Source organism: Corticium candelabrum, chromosome 21 (genome assembly GCF_963422355.1).
Source record: "Corticium candelabrum chromosome 21, ooCorCand1.1, whole genome shotgun sequence".
Lineage (NCBI taxonomy): Eukaryota > Metazoa > Porifera > Homoscleromorpha > Homosclerophorida > Plakinidae > Corticium > Corticium candelabrum.
In genome coordinates this window covers 1,375,048-1,396,981 of record NC_085105.1, presented here as the reverse complement: position 1 = coordinate 1,396,981, position 21,934 = coordinate 1,375,048, and the positions used below count along the sequence as shown (strand labels likewise).

Genomic DNA, 21,934 nt, shown 5'->3' with positions numbered 1-21,934 from the left:
AAGTAAATTAAAAAATTACGTAAATAAGTAAAATAATAAATTAAGTAAAATAATAAATTAAGTAAATTAATAAAGTATGTAAATTAGTAAATTAATTAAATTTATAAATGCTGAAATTAAGAAATTTTTGATCAAATATTTTTTGCAACTCGATTTATCACGTTTTGTATTGGATAAATATTTTATTATGTTGTAATATTGTGACTTAGAAACCACGTTGAGTGTAAAAAGCAACAGGGAAGGGGGAGATGACCGGCTGGACATTCGAGCCTAGATATGCTGGGATATAAAGTATAAATAAATATAATATAAAAATTTATATTGATTTTGATTTTGCAAGCAAAAAGGGGCATATTCAATTACTGGACATTTCTCTGATCCGGTGACCACCCTCTCACCCTTCAATTCGAACAAACGTCTGACACATGCTAGCACCATTAAATATCACTAATTAGACTGAAAGTTTTTGATACATAAATAGCACTCTTGCGAGACAACTTGAACCACAGGTTGCTACCTGAGCCATATATACGGCTCTGGTTGCTACAGTAGTCTCGCGTGGCCAGACCTTCTCCCGTTTTATCGATCCGCCCCGCGTACACCAAGGTTTAGCCACGCGAGACAGAGTCATATATGGTAGTACACTACTGGGTAACATCACAATACAAAACGTTGATATTAAATACCAATGGTTTGGTTTACGAGCTCACACTGCAAAGACACTTGATGGTTGCCAAGAGCCTCCACCACAGAACAGTAGCAGCTGTTGCTTTCGATGTTCCCAAAGAACGGCTAGCTGTTTCAGCCTCACTTTCCCAAGTAGCTAAATTTTAGTGGCAGACATTTTCAATCCAAACAAGCGTTTACCCCACTTACTCACTTTTGAATGTTGATCGGATTGGGAAAATTTCCGGCAATTTAATTATGAAGGCCGCACTTAATAATATTGAAAGGCCATAGCCTTCTCGGGCTCATTCGTAACGACGTCATTGGTCACGTGCACTCTGCTTTGGCATTCATTTAATTAATAAGAGTACAAGTAGTTGTGCTACAGGTTGATCGAGCTGCGACAATCAATACTCTTTGATCAGAATGCAACACACACACACACACACACACACACACACACACACACACACACACACACACACACACACACACACAGCAACCAACAACAACAACAAGCTCAAGAGCGCATTAGATAGTTGGACATCTCGTCAGTCATCAGTAGTGACTGCGTGCTGTTTCTTCTGAAGCAGTGCCCTCCACTCTAAAATTGTCTATAGTAAAAAATGTCCCGTCGTTTGACCCTCCGTCACTTTCCACTTGAGTATCAAACTCGACTCCAAAAATGAGTTTCCCACCCGTCATGGTTGTATCGATACGGAACACCTTTTGAGCTCCAGCCGCCGTCTTTCCAATCTGTTCATCAAACTCGTCAAACGCAAACAACGTTTTCAGTGTGCCATCGTCGTCCGTGTCCTCCAGAGAAACACGGAACACTCCGTGGCTGAAAAGAGCCACTATCCCACTCGTGTGGTAATTGTACGACCCCGTGTAGGTGTTGTAAGCTCCCAACACCAAGTCGTCTGTTCCTTGTTTGTCCGAGCCGTAGTCTTCATTCGATATGTGCACGCCGTCGGCGTTTCCACCCGTGGCGCCTGCGGAGTCGTCATCCGTAAACATTACCTGAAAATTGTCATCCCCGTAGAAGACCAAGTCGCCCTGGCTGCGACCGGTATGGTCGGCTCCGCTGTTAAAGTCTAGAAACAAGAGCTGACGGAAGTCGACGAGGAGAAAGTCCGACGGAGACGAGACGTAGCGACGGCGTCGCTGATTCTCTCCGCAGTTCAATGATGCCAAAACGTAGAAATTGTCGATTGTAAAGACGGTACCGTCGGTGGATCCGCCCGCCGTTCCCGGGAGAGTATCGAACTCGACGGCGTAGATCAACTTCCCGCCGGTCGCCGCGGTGTCGACACTAAACGGTATCTGCGTTCCGGGCGACGTGGCCGCAATCTGGTTTCCAAACTCATCGAACGCGTAGAGAGACTTGGTCGTGCTGTCATCGTCGGTGTCGTCAAAGCCGACCGTCGTGACACCGTGACTAAAGCGCGCTACGATGCCCGAGCTGTGATAGTTGTCAGTGGTCATACTGTAGGGCGAGTTGTACGCTCCTAACACTAAATCTTTGGTATTCACCTTCTTGTTTCCATAGTTTAGGTTCGAAATGTGAGCGCCCTTAGCCATATTGCCGCGATTTCCATTCGAATCGTCGTCCGTGAACAAAACCGTGAAACCGTTAGAACCCTTGAATATCAACTCGCCGTGGCTGCGACCAAAACTGTCTCTTCCGTCGTTAAAGTTCAATCGAATAAGTGTCCTGTTCCTGTCGCAGTCGCATCCGCACGGTGGCAAAAGACATCTGGTCCTCACCGTGTCGTTGTTTACCTTCCCAGTGACGACGAGATCGTCTATTGTAAAGTATGTTCCGTCATTAGAACCACCATTGTTGTTGGGCAGTGTGTCGAACTCGATGGAAAATATGAGGTTGCCGCCGGTCGCCGTCGTGTCTATCGAGAATGTCTTGCGACTCCCGGCTGCCGTCTGACCGATGAGCTTGCCGCACTGATCGAATGCGTAGAGAATCTTGACGGTGCCGTCGTCGTCGGTGTCGGCAAATCGCACCGACGTTGCTCCGTGGCTAAACCTGGCGACGATTCCGCTGCTGTGGTCGTTGTATCTAGCATTATCGCCATTTATCCAGTCGTTGTTGGCGCCTAAGACGAAATCGGAGGTGCCCACTTTGCGGTTTCCGTAGGCGGTGTTGGTGATGTGCACGCCATTAGCGAGTCCGCCATAGTTTCCGTCGGATTCGTCCGCAGTGAGGATCGCCTTGAAGCCGTCGGCTCCTTCGTAGCACAGCTCGCCCGTCGACTTACCGTACGAATCGTGTCCACAGTCGAAATCCAATTCGAGGAGAGTGTTCGTGATCGAAGACTCGAGGCTTGTCGCTAGCACTTCAAGTTTGTTCTCGAGTTGGTCCAGGCGGTTGGATGACACTCCTCCGGGTTCACCCTTCTCACCCTAGAGATGATGACAACATCATAGTTGTCACACTTTGAGAACACTGATATCATTCTATTGCAACGTATCACACCTTTAACTGGTGCCAGCTCGTGATCAGAGGGCTGTCTAGTATCTTTACACCACCAGTGCGTTGTTCATCGGACTCTCTACCCGCTTGCAGCACCAGATCACCACAAAAAGACAGAGAAACCGTCCCGTTCTTAGAAATGGAAATGCCTGGGTTTCGATCGCACGTGTTTGTCTTTGTCTCAATGACAAACCTAGACAAAAAATGTAGTAAACGGTAACTAAACTGATGCGGCATTGCACTGTATACTATAGTATACCAAGCTGTTAGAATCAGAATTCGTGTCGCAATGAGACGGAGTGTCCACATTCTAGCAGATCTGGTTGAATACTGACGTTTCGTCAGCAATTACAATATTATAATTAGCAACAACATCGCAATGACAAAAAACCACACACCGGAAGTTGCGTATGGAACAACGTCATGCCGTGTGCTGACTGTCTAACCACTAATAAATTGTTGACTAGAAATGATGTGGCAAGAAGTATGATCCCTTAAGAAATGTTTTCTCCAGGACTAAATTCTTAAGGTTAGAGCTAGGGTTAGGGTTTTTATCGAGGTCGCTTTTTGACACAGATTTTTTAGAAAATTTAGTAGTCTGGGAACACTTACTGAGGAGACAGTATTCCTCCAACAATGGTTGATACCAAGCAAATCTAGCCAGCTAGGGTACCTGGACCAGTGGAGTCGCTGCATGTGACCCCAATATTAGTAGATGCATGTGGCATTTTAGATAACAATTGCACAAGGTCTTATAAATGTTGTATCCATGCAGCAGCTGGCCTCCCCAAATTTTGTAGGTCTAGCGACGCCACTGCTTGGGGACACAAGGATTACCGGAAAGATAGCGAGCCTAGACAATGACTGAGGCAAGGTTTTTCAAACCGGAGAGGGACGCTCTATAGGCTCTTGACAATGTGATGTCACGAAATGACAAATTGCAAAATCAATGATTTATTACCGATAACAAAATCAATGAAACATTGAAACATGATTCTATTACTACTCACCTCTAAACATAGTCTGCGCATGCTCATATACCTAGCAAGCCTTCTTCGTCGACTACTTCGTCCCGAAAACGGGGGGAGGAGGAAGGATGGCGTGTATGGAGGATGGCGTGTATGCATGCTGCACCACACTCTAGATGATAAAGATCCTCCACTGCATATAGACTACTACAGTATTTCCCGCCCAATTATCCGGTCGGGGCAACCAATTATCCGACTCAGTCAATCAATTATCCGGTTGGGGCAACCAATTATCCGCTTCAGGCAACCAATTATCCGATCGGGGCAACCAATTATCCGATGTCGCTCTGGCAAGCTGTACACTTCGCGAATGAAACTCTCACCTTGCATCGCTGGTTAGTTGTTCAGTGCTTTGGGTCTCAGTCAAAACTCTCTCTGATGCAGATTGATAGCATCGTGGGAAACGCTATGACAATTAAGCTACTACATGTGAATGTGAGGATCCAGCTGCAGCGCGCCGCAACTGAACCGCTCTGCTGTCTTTCTTTTCGCATCAGTCTCATTGACATGAGAGAAAAGACCACTGCACCACCGACACTCTCAGCTTCGCCCTCATCCAATTCTGAGTGAAACAAATTCACAATCGCCTAGCGATCGACCTGGAGAGTTTAGAGCTACCTAGACTGTAGACGTAACATGTACTTTATCAACGTGTGTTTGAGTAGTGTGGTTGTTAATTCTGCCGAGTTCTACAGTACATATTCTCTCTAATTTTGCTTGCATGTGCAGCTTTACGGTGAGTACACGTTAGCTAGAAAGCGCGTTGAGACCTAGAGCACCTGCTAAGTCCTTTAGTGCGTCAGAACACAAATCTAGCAGAAGTTGCCGTCTTGCTGTGACAAGAGTCTGACCCTCGCTGCAACAACTGCAACTGCGTCATGTCTCTGTGTGGTTATCCGCGCTGGTGGGCGATAATTGATTACCAGACAATTACTGATGGTTTTTCCTCCGTGATTTAATTAATAGCGAAAACAAGAATTACCCTGTTTACTGGTGCAGCAGTACGGCGACAACATCCGTCAGTACGCGCTATTATTTCTCTAACCAACGCTTCCATATATCTACACTGCTCATAATTGAAACCATGAGTCGGATAATTGGTTGCCCCAACCGGATAATTGATTGACTGAGTCGAATAATTGGTTGCCCCAACCAGATAATTGGGAGGGAAATACTGTAGTAGGGCGATTCGAATGCCTAGGACGTGCAATTGGAATGTCGAAAACGCGCAATTGGAATGCCAGACTCACTGTCACTGTCAGACTCTTAATCCGGCGGTGCGCGAGAAAAATGGTCTAGACTACGGACGAAAAAGTTACATATCGGAAGCAGAGTGTACTGACGTCATTTTCTGTGCTAATTTATTAGTGTCCAGAAATGACTCTAGTGTCCTTACTTTCCCTCTTCTATGTTTGCACGTCCGAGTAACCCCATCGGGACACGGTGACTCTAGAGCATACCAATATAGCGTATCCCTAACTGTAACCATTGTGTTACGGTAAAACTATACATGTTTATTGAGTTCAACTCACTCCTTTGATCTATCTGGGTTTCTAGCTTTGATCTTTTCGTCTAGTAGACGAACAGCAAACTAAGAGCAAGAACACCTCTCGGAACTTTACATTCGAATGTGAATTGGTTCATCCTACATTAGCACATCTAATTTGTCAATTCTAGTGCAAACAACGAGTTTAGTAAGACTGTATTGTTTTACATGTACGTGAGTGCTTGGTACGGGACAACCATCGTGAATGTGTAAGCGTACACTGGCTGATGACTATTTGTATCAAAGGTAGAGAGTGTGATGCACAAACTACTTTGTTTTATCTTCTCTAGATCTATAAAAGTCTGATCTGTCTGTCTGCTGTAACATCAATCTCGCCAAAACTGCCGGGCCGATCGCCACGAAACCGTGCATGAAGACTGCTTTCCACACCACAATGCAAACGCACGATTCGGTATGTAGACGGTCCCCTGTCGGGGAGTCCATCCCCGAGTGAAATCTCGCCAACCGAGGAGTCCATCTCCAAGTGAAATCTCGCCAGGACGTGATCGCGGTGAGACTTCGAATTTACGATCCCCATGCACATACCACGAGAATATCTGTTTCATGCCTGGGTTTGGCTCTATCGATATCGAGTGTAGCCAAGTCAGTCATGGGACATCTGTTGTTATTAAAGTCACACTGACGTCTGCGTGACGTGTGCGTGGTTTCCAATTAACGCGTGGCAATTGCAACGACACCATAATACTGCGGTCACACAGCGACACTCCTGTCGCGTAAAACTAGCCTGTCATTTCACCAAGAAATGACGATGTTGATTCCATAAATTTCAAGTTGTTGCAAAAGTTGCCAGGAGAACAAAAGTGCTACAAATCGTTTGACTCGGCTTTGGACTCCGACCAACAAGTGAACTATCCAGCAGAATTTTTAGATTGTCTGTAAATTTCAGTTTTTCCACCACACAACTTGATGCTTAAATCGGTGCACCATTGTACTTTTGAGAAACCTGGACCCTCCTAGGTTATGCAATGGTACAAGGTTGGTTGTTCAGACATTACTCACCAATTGCAATGTCATCAAAGCGACGATTCTCATAGGCAGTTTCAAGGATGAAGCCGTCTTTTGCCACGCATACCAATCATTCCAACAGACACTGTATTTGAATTTAGGAGGCTTCAGTTTTCCATTAGACTTAGTTTTGCAATATCAATTATCAAAGCTCAAGGTCAGTCTTTCAAGGAAGTTGGACTGAATTTGGCAAATCCTTGCTTTTTGTATGCATGGACAGTTTATGTAGCGTGCTCGCGCGTTGGGCACGGAAAACGCTTACATTACTTTGCACCAGAAGTCAAGACTAGGAATATTGTGTACAAAGAGGTTCTATACTCTCTTCTCTTTAATTGATATACATACGTATGGTGAATAAGTGTTGTTTATAATACCTATAATATGTAAGAATACGCAACCCTAGCTCCACCTGTCTAATGTTACCCGGGCAACGCTGGGTCGAGATGCTAGTAACAAATACATGCCTAAGCATCAACACACGCTTATGTTTTTGATACCTATTTGTGACATCCGGGAGCTTGCAAGTACGTGTACAAGTCATCGCAGCGCGCGATACTGCCATCATTACCATCGCTTTCGAGGATAGCAGATAGTCTGACACAAATTGTACTTATTGACGACTACAAGTCGAATCATTTTCCTCTTCGGTCTATCACAAATCGAATCAATCACCGTACAGACCATCGCACAAAGAATTGTGTGACGAAACATGTAGGTGGATGACATCATGTGTTCAGACTTTAGTGTATACAATACGGCGTTTAGTTACTGTGAGAAAGTGTGGTAAAACGATACGCCACCAGCTCTGTCGTCCGAATTTCGGATTACAAACTAAACAGTTCGATGCAGTAGCATTTTTACGCATATATTAACTAATTAGAGGACCGCTTTGCATCTTTGTATTCCGAACAATGACCCCCGAAGGCGATTCCAATACCAACAACTCTCACCACAACATCTAAGCTATATATAGTCAAAGTCTAGACTCAAAGCGTCCGTACAGACAAAGGAGCAATCGTGGGGATCCATCGGACGCCATAGAATGTCGACCAGTTGGGTCGATCACCCGATTTCCTTGTTGTTTAGTATTTCTAAACACGTGTAGTCAAACAACTCGTTGTTGTTACCGCTATCGGATACAACAATACCTCACAATCCAAACGCGTGGACCTGTCAATCAACAATCACAATTCAGGAAACTCCCAAATGGCTGGAGCTCCAACAAAGCATCCATGCAACCACCCGACAACCCCACGCCATACAGCAACCAGACATACACAATAGCTCACAGTACAAACGTGTGGACCTGTCAATCAACAATCACAATTCAGGAAACTCCCAAATGACCAGAGCTCCAACAAAGCATCCATGCATCCACCCGACAACCCCACACCATACAGCAGCCAGACATACACAATACCTCACAGCACAAACGTGTAGACCTGTCGATCACCAATCACAATTCAGGAAACTCGCAAATGGCCAGAGCTCCAGCATGCATCCATTTACTCGACAACCCCAACACTAGAGCAGGAAAACACCCACATTGTATCAGCGGCTTACTCTATTTCCTCAGCAGAATTCTAGAACATCTCTAAACTTTAGCAAATCTTAGCTAACGCAATAACAACAAGATAGTCACGTCCGTTTGTCCAGCCGAAGCTCGCACTAGCTCGTACACGGTCGGCACGCGCACGACTCCGCTCCCACCACCTTGACAGTGCGCTTCTTCAAACGCTCGTCGTCGGGACAGTCGAGCACGACCCGTCCGTATCTTCTCTTCACCGGCATGCAGCAGCTGCATCTCGTATGAAACGTCGGATGCGACCAGTCGGTGTAAACACCATTGCGCAGGTACGACGTGACGCTAGACGACTGGCACCGTCCGCCGCAGCCTCTCACGACCGCGTGCAGCGGCCGACATCTCGGGTGAGTGAAGGTTCGAGTTATATTGCGTACCCGGCACTCGTCGGTCGGACGCTTGACGACAACCTTGGGTCGACAGACGACGCGCGACGGCTTTTCAAGCGATTTGCTCTCATTGATGAACTCATGCGCCGTCGAGTTGTCGATGAGATCCGTGATGGAGACTTCAACGGTCGCATTGTGGCCCGCATCGGTGCCCGACTCGCCGAAGGAGCAATGGCAAAAGAGAGAGAAGAGGAGAGAGAATGCTACTACCGTAGTGTGTCCCATCGTTTGCTCACAAATTCTGATTGCTACTCGCTGTGTACGCAGATATATAGCGTCGGGGGTCGAGCATGCATTCAGCATACCTTGTGTTATGTTATTATTACGGTTTCTATAAGCTACATCGGAGATCGAATGAACTCGGTCATCTCAGTATAGTTCTAGTTCCAGTGCTGCGTGAGTGCGATAAGGTATATACAAAACGGGAATGCTCGAGAACGCGCCACGGTTGCGGTACTGGTCACCTAAGACGAGACATTCTCGGACGATTTACATACGAGGGTTGAGATCATCTGAAAGCACAACATCTCTAGGCACGTGGGTACTCGAGGATACATTTGGGTGAAACAGGAGAAGGGATAATGGCATGGAGAGACAACAGTGACTGCCCTCGTTAGATAAGTCAACTAAGTAAATGCGACTAAAACGGACAAATTAAAACTACAAGTCTAGATAGGCTGTCTGTTGTCTTTGTATTCGACGACAATTGTCATCCTACAACGACAGACATGTACGTGTGTATCTTGATAGGGAGCGTGGTAATACGAGTAGAATGTCGTGTGAGGCCGTCACGTGAATGCGTGCTACTAGACACGTGCGCCTACTAGAAACCACATTTTGAAAATTGTTTTGTCCGAAGCCTTCGAGGGCAGAGATCGTTGGCAAGTAAACAATTCAAATAAATATTTGAAAAGCGTGGGTTTTCGATGTGGTGATAGGTTGCGATGCGTGTACACCATTGGAATGGTATGCTGTAGGCGTGGCAATATCGATACAATTTCAACCGCACCAGCTGGTCTCACGTACTTCCGTGAACGCTTGACGTACACTGTGTGTGTGTGTGTGTGTGTGTGCGTGTGTGTGTGTGTGTGTGTGTGTGTGTGTGTGTGTGTGTGTGTGTGTGTGTGTGTGTGTGTGTGTGTGTGTGTGTTGGGCAGACAAAGAGACGAAAATCATTAAATTACGTTGTAACCTCATAGCTGCACAAGCACTTTCTTTGGGTGTGCATGAACATGAGTGTATGTATAGATGAGTTATCATCATCCAATATTTACCAAGCAAGAACAATTAATGTCACAATCTTAACCACACGTTTTTTGTGTTTACATCTCTCTAGAGGACTAGGCCTTCAAGATGGTCGTCCGTCACCAGGACTCACATGACATGTAAAATAATACAGTCCTAATAAACTTGTTGTTTGCACTAGAATTGACAACATAGATCCACTGCGATGCGATGAGCCAATTCACATTCGAATGTAAAGTTGTGGCGGATCTAGAAGAGACACGTGCCCAAAATTTCACGGACTCCATCTAAATCCGTCACTGCATGTGCTGTCTGTTAAAGATAAAAGGAGTGTGCTAGATCACTAAACACGTCGTATAGTCTTACCGTAACACAATGGTTACAGTTGTGTTGTTTACAGTTAGAAATACTTTAGGAGCTATTGGTATGCCTAGTCACTGTGCGACGGGGTTCCTCGGACGTGCAAACATTGATGGTAATTGAAGAGGGAAAGTAAGGAAACTAAAGTCATTGCTGGACAATAATGCATTAGCACAGAAAATGACGCCAGGACACTCCACTTCTGATGTGTAACTATTTCGTCCGTACGTTTGTCACCGCCGGAATTATCTAATGTGTCTGGCATTCCAACTACTCGTTCTAGGCATTCGAATGGCCCTAGTTTACGTATATGCAGTGGAAGATATGTATTATCTAGTGTAGCAGGCGCCCCCGTTTTCGGAAGGCTTGCGAGGTCTATGAGCATGCGCAGACTGTAATATATAGTTTAGAGGTAGGTATAGTATAATAAAGTAGAATCATGTTTCGATGTTTCGTTGATTTTGTTATCAGTGCATAATCAATTATTAATTCTGCGATTTGTGGTTTCGTGACGTCACATTGTTAGGAGCCTAGGCCGTGCCCCGTTTGAAAAACCCTGGATCCACCATTGTCTAGGCTCGCTATCCTTCCAGTAATCCTTGCATGTGTATCAAGCAGTGGCGTCGCTAGATCTACAAAATTAGGGAGGCCGGCTGCTGCATGGGTACAACGTACTAAGACCTTGTGCAATTATTGTCTAAAATGCCACATGCACTTACTAATATTGGGGGCTCTAAACTCCCCAAGCCCACATGCAGCGACTCCACTCGTCCAGGTACCCTAGCTAGCTGGCTTGCTCGATTTATATATCAACCATTGTGGGAGGAAATACCGTCCCCTTAGAAAGTGTCCCGGACTAAATTTTTTCTAAAAATGTGTGTCGTATATAGAAATTGAAAGCGACCTCGATCTAACCCTATAACTCTAACTCTAACTCTAATCCTAAGAATTTTCTCCGGGAATCATACTTTCTAACCATATAGAATACTCGCGCGGGAACGGCGGGCGGATCCACCGACGGTACCGTCTTTACCATCGACAATTTCTACGTTTTCATCATTATTGAATTGCGGAGAGAATCGGCGTCGCCGTCGCGTCTTCGTCAGACTTTCTCCTCGTCGACTTCCGTCAGCTCTTGTTTCTAGATTTTAGCAGCGGAGCAGACCATACCTGTCGCAGCAAGGGCGACTTGGTCTTCTACGGTGATGACAATTTTCAGGTAATGTTTATGGTTGACGACTCCGCAGGCTGCCCGTCGTCGGGTGGAAACGCAGGCGGCGTGCACGTATCGAATGAAGACTACGGGCCACGGACAAACAAGGAACAGACGAGATGGTGTTGGGAGCATACAACATACACGTGTGCTAGTACACGGGGTCGTACAATTACCACACGAGTGGGATAGTGGCGCGTTTCAGCCACGGAGTGTTCCACGTTTCTCTGGAAGACAAGGGACGACGATGGCACACTGAAAACGTTGTTTGCGTTCGACGAGTTTGGTGAACAGATTGGAAAGACGGTGGCCGGATCGCGAACGGCGTACCGCATCGATACCATGACGGGTAAGAACCTAATTTTTGGAGTGAGTTTGATACTCAAGCGGGAACTGACGGAGAGTCAAACGATTCAGAAGAAACAGCATGCACGCAGTCATTACTAACGCTATTATAGTACAAATCTGTAAAGTTCTCTCTCATGAGTTGTTGTCGTTGATTGCTATTAACTAGACTAATTGCTTTCTGATCGAAGAGTATATTGATTGATCGCAACTCAACCTGTATAGCACACATGCAGGGCCAGCGGAGCACTCCAGATGTTGGGTGGGCCATGCAGGTCTTGCGCGGTCAAGCCTCGCCCACAATAAACGTAAAATTCATTAATGGCTAATTTATTAATCACTAGAACCAATTTTCCGAAGTTCTCGTCAAAAGTCCATTGGCGAAAGTCCCACTTTCAAAGTTGAGTGAGCCGTGGCCCACCCAGCCCACCATTCTCCGCCGGGCCTGGCTCAACAGTTGAACTGTTTGTGCTCCTATCTAGCAAATAGATGCCTTAATTAACTAATTGCCAAAGCGGAGAGTACGCGTGACCATAGCCAGTGAGTTGCGAGCCTGAGAAGGTTCAATATTATCTTCATAAAATTATCATGTCTAATTAACTAGAGAATGCTATGCACAAGCCTACGGGACCGACCCCATCAAGTCACGTGACGGGGAATTTTGTGGACGTCACTGTTTCTTGATCTTTCGCCATAATGATACTCTAGACAGCACTGAGTGAACAAGTGTAGAGATGGAATCTCAAACTGCAGGCTCGTCGTCTGTTTTGGAAACATTGGTAAGTAGACTGTGATGATGTAAGATGATGCTGGACGATTGAATGAGTCTCTATGGCAGAATTCTCTGAAGGAAGTCATTTCTCTGTTCGACTACAGACGATTTCTGAACGCTGTTCATCGCACAGCATGGCATTTGGTGAAGAGCAACGGCCAGAGCACCCGCCACAGCAATATTGACACGAGTGAGACTTCGTTCTCTAGACAGAAACTTCGCTGATAATAGAGTTGGTTGTTGCACCGTTGTACGTTTGCGTAGTTGTGGTGTGTGTGTGTGTGTGTGTGTGTGTGTGTGTGTGTGTGTGTGTGTGTGTGTGTGTGTGTGTGTGTGTGTGTGTGTGTGTGTGTGTGTGTGTGTGTGTGTGTGTGTGTGTGTGTGTGTGTGTGTGTGTGTGTGTGGTGCGATAGCTCAGTTGGTTAGAAAGTCATCTTATGGAGTGTGTACATCCGGGACCTTGAAGGATCACAAGTTCAAGTCACAGTGATGGCGGGCTATGGTATAATTTTCTTAAGCAAGAAACTAACACACATTTGCTTTTCTCGACTCAGGAGTATAAACGAGTACCTGGTCATTGACTGGGGTCCTAAGTGGCCATCGGCTGTGACGTGACATCAGCCACTGGGGTCCTGGTGAGACTTCGGGTGCTCACACCACAGTTGGCTTCACAAGTCGGTGCTCCTACGAGTCCTGGCCCGGCTCCAGGAGTCTGCTAGCGCAGGCCCAGAGTTCCCTGAGTAGCACACAGGGCCCAGCTAAACAGCTGGGGGCGTGACCTCTGAGAGGCAGCTCCTGACATTTAGGATTTTAGATGTGTGTGTGTGTGTGTGTGTGTGTGTGTGTGTGTGTGTGTGTGTGTGTGTGTGTGTGTGTGTGTGTGTGTGTGTGTGTGTGTGTGTGTCACAGTGAGTGATAGGTATTAAAGTGTAATGATGGTATCAACTACAATATATATGGAAAAAAACATACTCATTATGCAACAAAACTTTTTATTTATTGTTTGTAATCTAATTCAATTAACTCTGAACTTATCCAGTAGACAAATGCTTCATCACTGTTTTTCAGCTTGTGAAATCTTTATTGAAGTATTGTCTCAGACAGACTTGGCTAAGCAGTTGGTGGTAATGCTGGGATATGAGGAGATCTCACAAGTGACGTTGATTGGCTCTCATGCAGTTTCAGTTCACTGATGTCAATTTGTTTAATTAACAGTCAGAAGGAACTTTGTTTATGCTTGACTTCAACAAGCACTTGTCGTCTCTTAAAAGTTTTTGCAATGTTACTGAACCGCAGATTTTGGTGACAGTGGGAGACCCAGCTGCAGACAAACCACCACCAGATGCAAGTAAGTCATATGTAAGTACATGTATTTTCAGTAAATATTAATATTACTATCACTATCATCCTTTATTCACAGAGTTATAGTAATACAGGTACATACATTTTTTTCTGTTTTTATTGAAAGAGTCCTTAAGACTCAGTACAAAACGTTTACATTGCAATCATATATACATACATACATACATGCATTTTTTTGTACCTACGTACATAGCAGAGCCCCTAAGGCTCAGGTTCGATACTGCAATGACTATGCTACGATGCTACAATGCTACAATGCTATGATGCTACAATGCTATCAGCAGTCACTGTCTATATGTCACTTTCTTCTTCTTCTTGGACAGAACTGACACTCCGGAGAGTGAGGCAAGTGTATGTTAGCTTCTTGCCCAAGGGAACTTATGTATTTGGCCCTCCCACACTCAAACTCTGACCTGAAGGTCCCGGATGTTGCCAATTTCCAACTGCACACTCTAACCAATTGAGCCACATACATACATACATACATACATACACACATACATTTTTTGTACATATGTACATACAAGAGCCCCTAAGGCCCAGGTTCGATACTGTAATCACTATTCTGCAATCTAACACCGCAATCTAACACTACTGTATCAGAAGTCACTATCAGAAGTCATTATGATGTACTTCACACTTGCTGTACTTGCAGTAGATACTTGCTGTAGACAGAACCTGACACTCCGGAGAGAGGGAGAGGCAATTGTATGTTAGTTCCTTGCCCAAGGGAATTTATGTATGTGGCCCTCCAGCACTCAAACTTTGACCCAAAGGTCCCGGATGTTGCCAATCTCCAACTGCACACTCTAACCAATTGAGCCACATACATACATTTTTTTGTTACAAGGGCCCTTAGGACCCAGGTTACCGCAGATGCTAAGTACTTGCTACTTGTTACAATCTACCACTATTCACATGTACAGTCACTATATGTACTTTAGTCACTTCAAACTTCAAACTTGCTGCTTGGACAGAACTGGGAGAGGCAATTGTATGTTAGTTCCTTGCCCAAGGGAACTTATGTATGTGGCCCTCCCGCACTTGAACTCTGACCCAAAGGTCCCGGATGTTTCCAATCTCCCAACTGCACACTCTAACCAATTGAGCCACATACATTCTTTTGTACCTACGTACATACAAGAGCCCCTAAGGTTGAGCCACATACATACATACATACATACATACATACATACATACATACATACATACATACATACATACATACATACATACATACATACATATAGCCTTGTCCCCAGACTCTCGGGAGACTGAAAGTGTCATACGGGACCGGACAGTGCCAGGCTCACATGAGTCTGGGGACGAGGCTACATACTGTCATTTATGATACATACATGCATACTTACATACACACATACATATACTAACCAATCATTGGGTCACTAATAGCAAAAGAAGTAAAGAAAGAAATCTACAAGCGAAAAATTACAGTCAATCAAACAAAAACTATGAGCTATTAATTACAGTCAGTCTCTGGTGTCCGATATATCAGTCGAGTTGAGCTGATTATTGTTATTAATTTATTATCTGTCGTGCTCAAGCAGATCAGTCTGGTTTGTAAAGTCTATTACAAGTACCGGAAGCAAACCCTGCTTCAGAAGTAATTAGACCATCACGGCTGTCTAGAAAGAAGACATGACTTTACCAAGGATCCGAGTAGATTCCAGAAGCACTGTTTTCTGTAAGTGCTGCAGGTTGTGATGACCTGGAATAATGTCCAGCCACCGTGCAATACCTGCGTGCACTGTGCCCAAAGCTCCCAAGACCACCGGAACCACCAGTGTTCGACAATGCCACATGCGGCTTATCTCCACTCGCAAGTCGCTGTACTTTGCCAACTTCTCAGCATGTTTCTTGCCAATGTTGCCATCAGCAGGACAGCTGATATCAATAAGAAGACAAGTGTTTGTCTTCTTATTTCTGAGACAGATGTCCGGACGATTGGCTTTGATCCTCCTGGCAGTGGGGATGGTGGTATCCCACATCATAGTAATGTCATCCGTCTCCACAAGCCTATCAGGATGATGCCGGTACCATCTGCTCTCCACTGGAACCCCAAAATGGCGACAAACATCCCAGTGAATGATGGAGGCCACCTGATTGTGTCGATCAGTGTAGTCCGTCGGTGCCAAAGCACTACAGCCTGCCACAATGTGGTCGACTGTTTCCAGGCCTACACTGCACATGCGGCAAGTAGGACTGACATCACGATGTAGAATCTTGCGCTCATAGTACATTATTATTATATTATTATTGTTGTTGTTGTTGTTGCTAGTTTGTTTATAAAACTGTCTTTCCAATTAATTAATCACACTACTTGATATTTTTATAGATAATACTTTTCACATCATTGCCTATATCAGCTACCATCTCTACATTCGCATCCTTCTCGTTCTACGCTGCACCGAGCAGCCTCTCCTCTACACTCAAGAAGACAAACTCGTTCGCAGTTTCCAAGCGGTCGAATCAGCAGCATTGAAACTCGGCATTATGCAGCCAGAATTCGGAGTGCGAGAAGTATGGGACAGCTGCAAACGAGCAGCTCTGGACTTCGTCACCACACCAGACGCAAACAGTGGCGAAACCTTGGACAAGTCTTTGTCTGACACAATCCAAATGATCAACGAGGAAGTGGAAACAAAATTCTCTTTCCATGTTCACGGCGTTATGAGCTACCTACAGAACTTGCAAGCTCTCGCCAGAATGACGTATGATGCGGCTCCCATTCCGTCGCACGCGTTTCCTATTTTTCGACGTAATGAAGGCCGCTTTTCACGGTCGATCTTGTCTGATGAATATCGAACCTCAATGGACGAGGTCCGGTCCTTGATGGACACGGCGTGCCAACGTGGACTAACTGCCGATGAAAGAGAGCAGCTCTATGGAAGGTTCAAGTGGCAAACGGAGAACTTCTTGTCTAGCTTGCGACAGTTGGGGCCTCCCGCGGGGGGCTACCGCACGACAGAAGCGAGACCTACAGATGAGAATGCACGGATTGAAATGATGAAGGACACATTGGTAAGCTAGATTGTAACTTTTTAGTTTCTAATTGTAGATAGCATTACAACTTTGCTGTTGAACAGGAACTGATCAGGCAAGCAGTAAATCCCGCGAAATATCGCGCTTTTGTTCAAATACTTGCTCTCCATGTTAACCGATCAGTAGAATCAGAAGGAGAAACCACAATGCATCTCAATTCTTGTAAATCATTGAATTAGATAAACCTTTACTACACCATACGAGAACGCTGTGTTGTCGTTTCAGCTCAAACAGCGTTTGATTTGGTAACCACGGCAACACCGCTCGTTTCCCGCCTTATGTGGCTTCTTGGATATGAGGACTGCGAGGTGATCTATTCAGAGCAAACTGCGTATTGCTATATGGCTCGTTTACAATATCAGTGCTGTGCAGGAACATGATGTCCTAGTGTTGAGGAACGTCAGCGAACACAAAGCTACGCTAAAAGCGTTTCTATCTGTTACCTCTGAGGACACGGAAAACGTTGGCATTTCTGGAGATCCTGCAAGAAACGTCTCCGCTAAAGAAATAGGTAAACGAAATGCCGTCACATCACAGAAGGCAGTCCGCATGCGCGCTGGCCCCTACAGTATTGTGTGTCACGTAATCGGTGTCTGTTACTCTGGCAGACTGTACACTAATTCAATCAAGTAAATAGTGACTTCTTTCACACACAGGGTTAACTTGGGTTAAATGGGTTAACTTTGGGTTAGACTCCAATAAGACTAGGGTTAAACCGGGTTAATTAATAGCTAAACAGTGGAATAAATTAATATTTATTAATTATTTAAAAATGTTTTTATTAATAATTAGCAGTAAAATATTAGAGTGGAGGTAAGCGAAGACACGCCCTAATATATGCAAAACACGCCCTAGAATCGATCGCGCCAACGCACAAACTCAAGCATTCTCAACACAGATAGTTCAAGTAATCAATGTATTCGCTCTACTCTAGATCTTCTGCATCTAATTACCCATGTTCTACGTGTGAACGCAAGTTGGGTGGAGTAAGGGTATCATAACCCTACCCGAGTTACCCTAGCCCGAGTTAGCCCGAGTTAACCCTGTGTGTGAAAGCGCTCAGTGTGGACGTAGATTTCTATCAAATTTACTAATAAATTGTCTGTTGTAGGAAGCAGAGGGGCTCTAGTGGCTCATCTGGCTTACCACTACCGTCTGAGATGCTTCTTGCTCACTGTCCAGTCCAACCAACGGTGTATCGCATCCGTTGAACAGGAAATCGAAGCGAGCATGGCGGCAGTCGACGCAATAGCGATAGAACTCGGGATCATGCGCACATCCGACGTAGCACGAAGTGTATGGGAGACGATAAAGGGAGATATTCGAACTCTTTGTAGGACAGGTTACACGACTAGCGACACAATCGCGTCAGCGTTTGAAAATATGGACGCCCTAATGGTTCGAGAATTGGGGAACGCAAGATGTCCTTATAGTGCTGTCCATCTATTGGCAGTTTGTCAGAATATGGCGGCAGCAGTAGTGATAACGTCACGCGGCGAGATGCTAATACGAGAGCATGCGCAGACCTACCTGATGACGTCAACAAAACTGGCGCCCAATGCGTTTTCATCCAAGTTCATGACACGTTTAAAGGAAACTCAAGAATTGGTACGAACGTCGTTTTCTCGGCAGCTCACCGGTGAGGAAATATTACACGTTAACAAGCTCTTAGTCTGGCAAGTCAGCAACTTTCTCACGAACTTGAATCCCGCCGGATTCGAAGGCGGCTTAGCGCACGCTAGCCTGGCGACCATGGCGACAGATATTGGGCTAGACTATTCAGCCCTAGTGGAGGCGTATCACGCCGGTGTATCGGTTGAGGAAATGGCGTTGACAGCGTCCGTCCACCAGCATACCGACTTCGCACCGCAACAGTCTAGAAACCGCCACACTCGCAGTGGACCGCAACGGTCTAGAAACCGCCACACTCGCATTGGACCCCACCGTTCAGCTGTCCCGGATAAAGCGCGACACCGTACCACAGCAAGTGCATCCGAGGCCGCCGCGAAGACACCAGAAACGCGACAGCGAGACGGCAGCACGAAAGAAGAAGACGCGGTCTCGAAGTCATCTACTACACAAAGAGAAGAAAACACCGAATCAAAGGTCCGCCATCTTTTGTCAATTGTGACGTCATCGGACGGTCCTCTAGAGCATGTTGATCGAGCGAGCCGCAATCTCAACTCCAGCGACACTCAAACTGCTCTATCCGAACTCGAATCGCTCATACGGGAAACGGAATCGACGCGACAAAGACTCGAAACCGAAATACGTCAAATAGAGTACGTCTGCGCCAGAGAGAAGTCAAAAAAGATTGTCGTTGAGACTCTGAAGGAGGCTGTCGTCAAAATGCGGGAAGAACTGCGAAACGCAAGCATCCTGGTAGGGCGAGCGAAGAGAGCGCGCGACTGCATTCGCCCATCTTCGTTGTGTCGAATTCGAAAGCAACTGAAGGACGTGAAACTCGCGGAATTAGTGACTTTTGCGTCTAGAATCGTTGCCGAAGCGAAGCCGTCGCGAGGACGTATGAACGGCTTGTTCCGTGCGATTACGGATTTTACTTCTCGACAAGAGCTACTTGGAGCGGCGGCTAGTGGAAACTGATAGGAAGTTGCTGTAGCAACGCGATGTATTGATATTAATTGTTAACTATACGTTTTCCATATACTTGTCACGTGCAGTAGTCAATACGGGAAAGCGTCTGGAACCGAGGCTACGGAGGTGGCAACGCGATGTATTGATTATACTCACGATTCTTAACTTTCAGTGACGGAAGTTGCTGTAGCAACGCGATGTATTGATATTAATCCTGAACCCCCGGTCACGAAAGTGGCAACGCAATGTATTGATATTAAACACTCGAGATTCTTAACTTTCGGCACGAAAATTGCTGTGGCAACGCGATGTTTTGATATTAATCGTACATCGCAACGCAATGTAATGATATTAATTGTCATACTCAATACATACATACTCAAGATTCTTAATTTCCTAGTTACTGTAGCAACGCAATGTATTAATATTAATTGTGTCATTCTCAATACATACATACTCAAGATTCTTAACTTTCTAGTTACTGTAGCAACGCGATGTATTAATATTAATTGTGTCATACTCAAGATTCTTAACTTCCGGTAACTTGCCCACATGGATGCATCACACCTTAGGTTCAGCGCTTTGTATGTAGTCACCTCGTTGTGACAAGTGCCTTCAGCGCGTAGCTTAACTAAGTTAATTAACTCAAATTCCCCGATGATGTAATGGCATGATGAAACAATGTTCCCCATTTCACGTAAACATGGGCGTTGCATGACGTCAGTTATCCTGTCAAGCGACGGGCGAAATGATGGTGGCATGGCAGCGAATCCTGCGTTTTTCGATTGTATTGGTTGTGTGCTGTGATCAACAAATCGAGGCGCTGGGAACGTGTCGGTTGATTGGTACCGCCACCCACTTCATTGTCGTCGAAGACTGCACGCTAACCTTCCAATTCGGGTGCGACAGCACGAGGCCATTGGACGGCTATTGTTACAAGGACTACAATGACTCTCGCGCGACATTGCCAAAGAGCAGATTCCGTGTGGGAACGTCCAATCCCCAGGGGGTGTTTACCGTTTCGGCGTCTCCGGTGAGAGGAGATGATGGCGAGGTGAAGTGTACAGCAGACGGGTTTACAGCGGTGCGACTAGTTTTACAATACGTAGGTGGGTCGACAGCGCAGAATCTCAGTGTGGGAAGTGGTGGTGGTGGTGGTGGTGGTGGTGGTGTGTGTGTGTGTGTGTGTGTGTGTGTGTGTGTGTGTGTGTGTGTGTGTGTGTGTGTGTGTGTGTGTGTGTGTGTGTGTGTGTGTGTGTGTGTGTGTGTGTGTGTGTGTGTGTGTGGTGTGTGTGTGTGTGTGTGTGTGTGTGTGTGTGTGTGTGTGTGTGTGTGTGTGTGTGTGTGTGTGTGTGTGTGTGTGTGTGTGTGTGTGGTGTGTGTGTGTGTGTGTGTGTGTGTGTGTGTGTGTGTGTGTGTGGTGTGTGTGTGCGTGTGTGTGTGTGTGTCTGTGTGTGTGTGTGTGTGTGTGTGTGCGTGCGTGTGTGTGTCTGTCTGTGTGTGTGTGTGTGTGTCTGTGTGTGTGTGTGTGTGTGTGTGTGTGTGTGTGTGTGTGTGTGTGTGTGTGTGTGTGTGTGTGTGTGTGTGTGTGTGTGTGTGTGTGTGTGTGTGTGTGTGTGTGTGTGGTGTGTGTGCGTGTGTGTGTGTGTGTGTGTGTGTGTGTGTGTGTGTGTGTGTGTGTGTGCGTGTGTGTGTCTGTCTCTGTGTGTGTGTGTGTGTGTGTGTGTGTGTGTGTGCGTGTGTGTGTCTGTGTGTGTCTGTGTGTGTCTGTGTGTGTGTGTGTGTGTGTGTGTGTGTGTGTGTGTGTGTGTGTGTGTGTGTGTGTGTGTGTGTGTGTCTGCTTAATTGTTTACTCTCGGAGTCTACCTGCTTTTGATTTACAGCCAGACCAGTCTGTACAATTCAACTCCGCTCAAAGCAAGACAACAGACTAGAGTTCACGTGCATCCTAAAAGGACAGAGTCTATCAGCTCAATACCAAGATTGGCAGCTGCATCTCTTGCGCAATGGCCAATCCGTTGGCAAGCCAGCTGGCCCTATAAACCATTACAGCCATGATAGCCATGATACACTAAAACAAGAATTCTTGACTCAACGTCAATCAAACTCTAGCATATACACTTGTCAAGCTACCACCACCTTCCCAGTTTCATTACCCTGTGTCGGAGTTCTTGGCAGCACAAACAGTGTGCAGATACCACAGACAAGGCTCCCCACTCAGGTGCATTCTACTCCCACTCCGCCCTCTACC

General features: G+C 45.8%; 3 protein-coding genes across 3 annotated transcripts; 2 read left to right on the top strand and 1 right to left on the bottom strand.

Moving 5' to 3' along the window:
* Window positions 1-99: 99 nt before the first annotated feature.
* Window positions 100-3,489, bottom strand: LOC134196710 (uncharacterized). Its single transcript, XM_062665928.1, has 3 exons — window positions 3,417-3,489; window positions 3,161-3,350; window positions 100-3,087 (listed from the first exon to the last, which is right to left on the bottom strand). The coding sequence occupies exons 1-3, from the start codon at window positions 3,464-3,466 to the stop codon at window positions 1,225-1,227; spliced, it is 2,103 nt and encodes a 700-aa protein (XP_062521912.1). The 5' UTR covers window positions 3,467-3,489; the 3' UTR covers window positions 100-1,224.
* A 9,036-nt stretch (window positions 3,490-12,525) lies between these two features.
* On the top strand, window positions 12,526-17,033 carry LOC134196803 (uncharacterized). Its single transcript, XM_062666024.1, has 6 exons — window positions 12,526-12,670; window positions 12,730-12,853; window positions 13,732-13,817; window positions 13,879-14,011; window positions 16,382-16,937; window positions 17,015-17,033. The coding sequence occupies exons 1-6, from the start codon at window positions 12,626-12,628 to the stop codon at window positions 17,031-17,033; spliced, it is 963 nt and encodes a 320-aa protein (XP_062522008.1). The 5' UTR covers window positions 12,526-12,625.
* LOC134196411 (uncharacterized) lies at window positions 16,958-20,091 on the top strand. The gene is made up of 5 exons (XM_062665526.1): window positions 16,958-17,067; window positions 17,133-17,250; window positions 17,314-17,396; window positions 17,461-17,599; window positions 18,200-20,091. Exons 1-5 carry the CDS (start codon window positions 17,050-17,052, stop codon window positions 19,690-19,692), a joined length of 1,851 nt encoding a protein of 616 aa, XP_062521510.1. The 5' UTR covers window positions 16,958-17,049; the 3' UTR covers window positions 19,693-20,091.
* The last annotated feature ends 1,843 nt before the right edge of the window (window positions 20,092-21,934 follow it).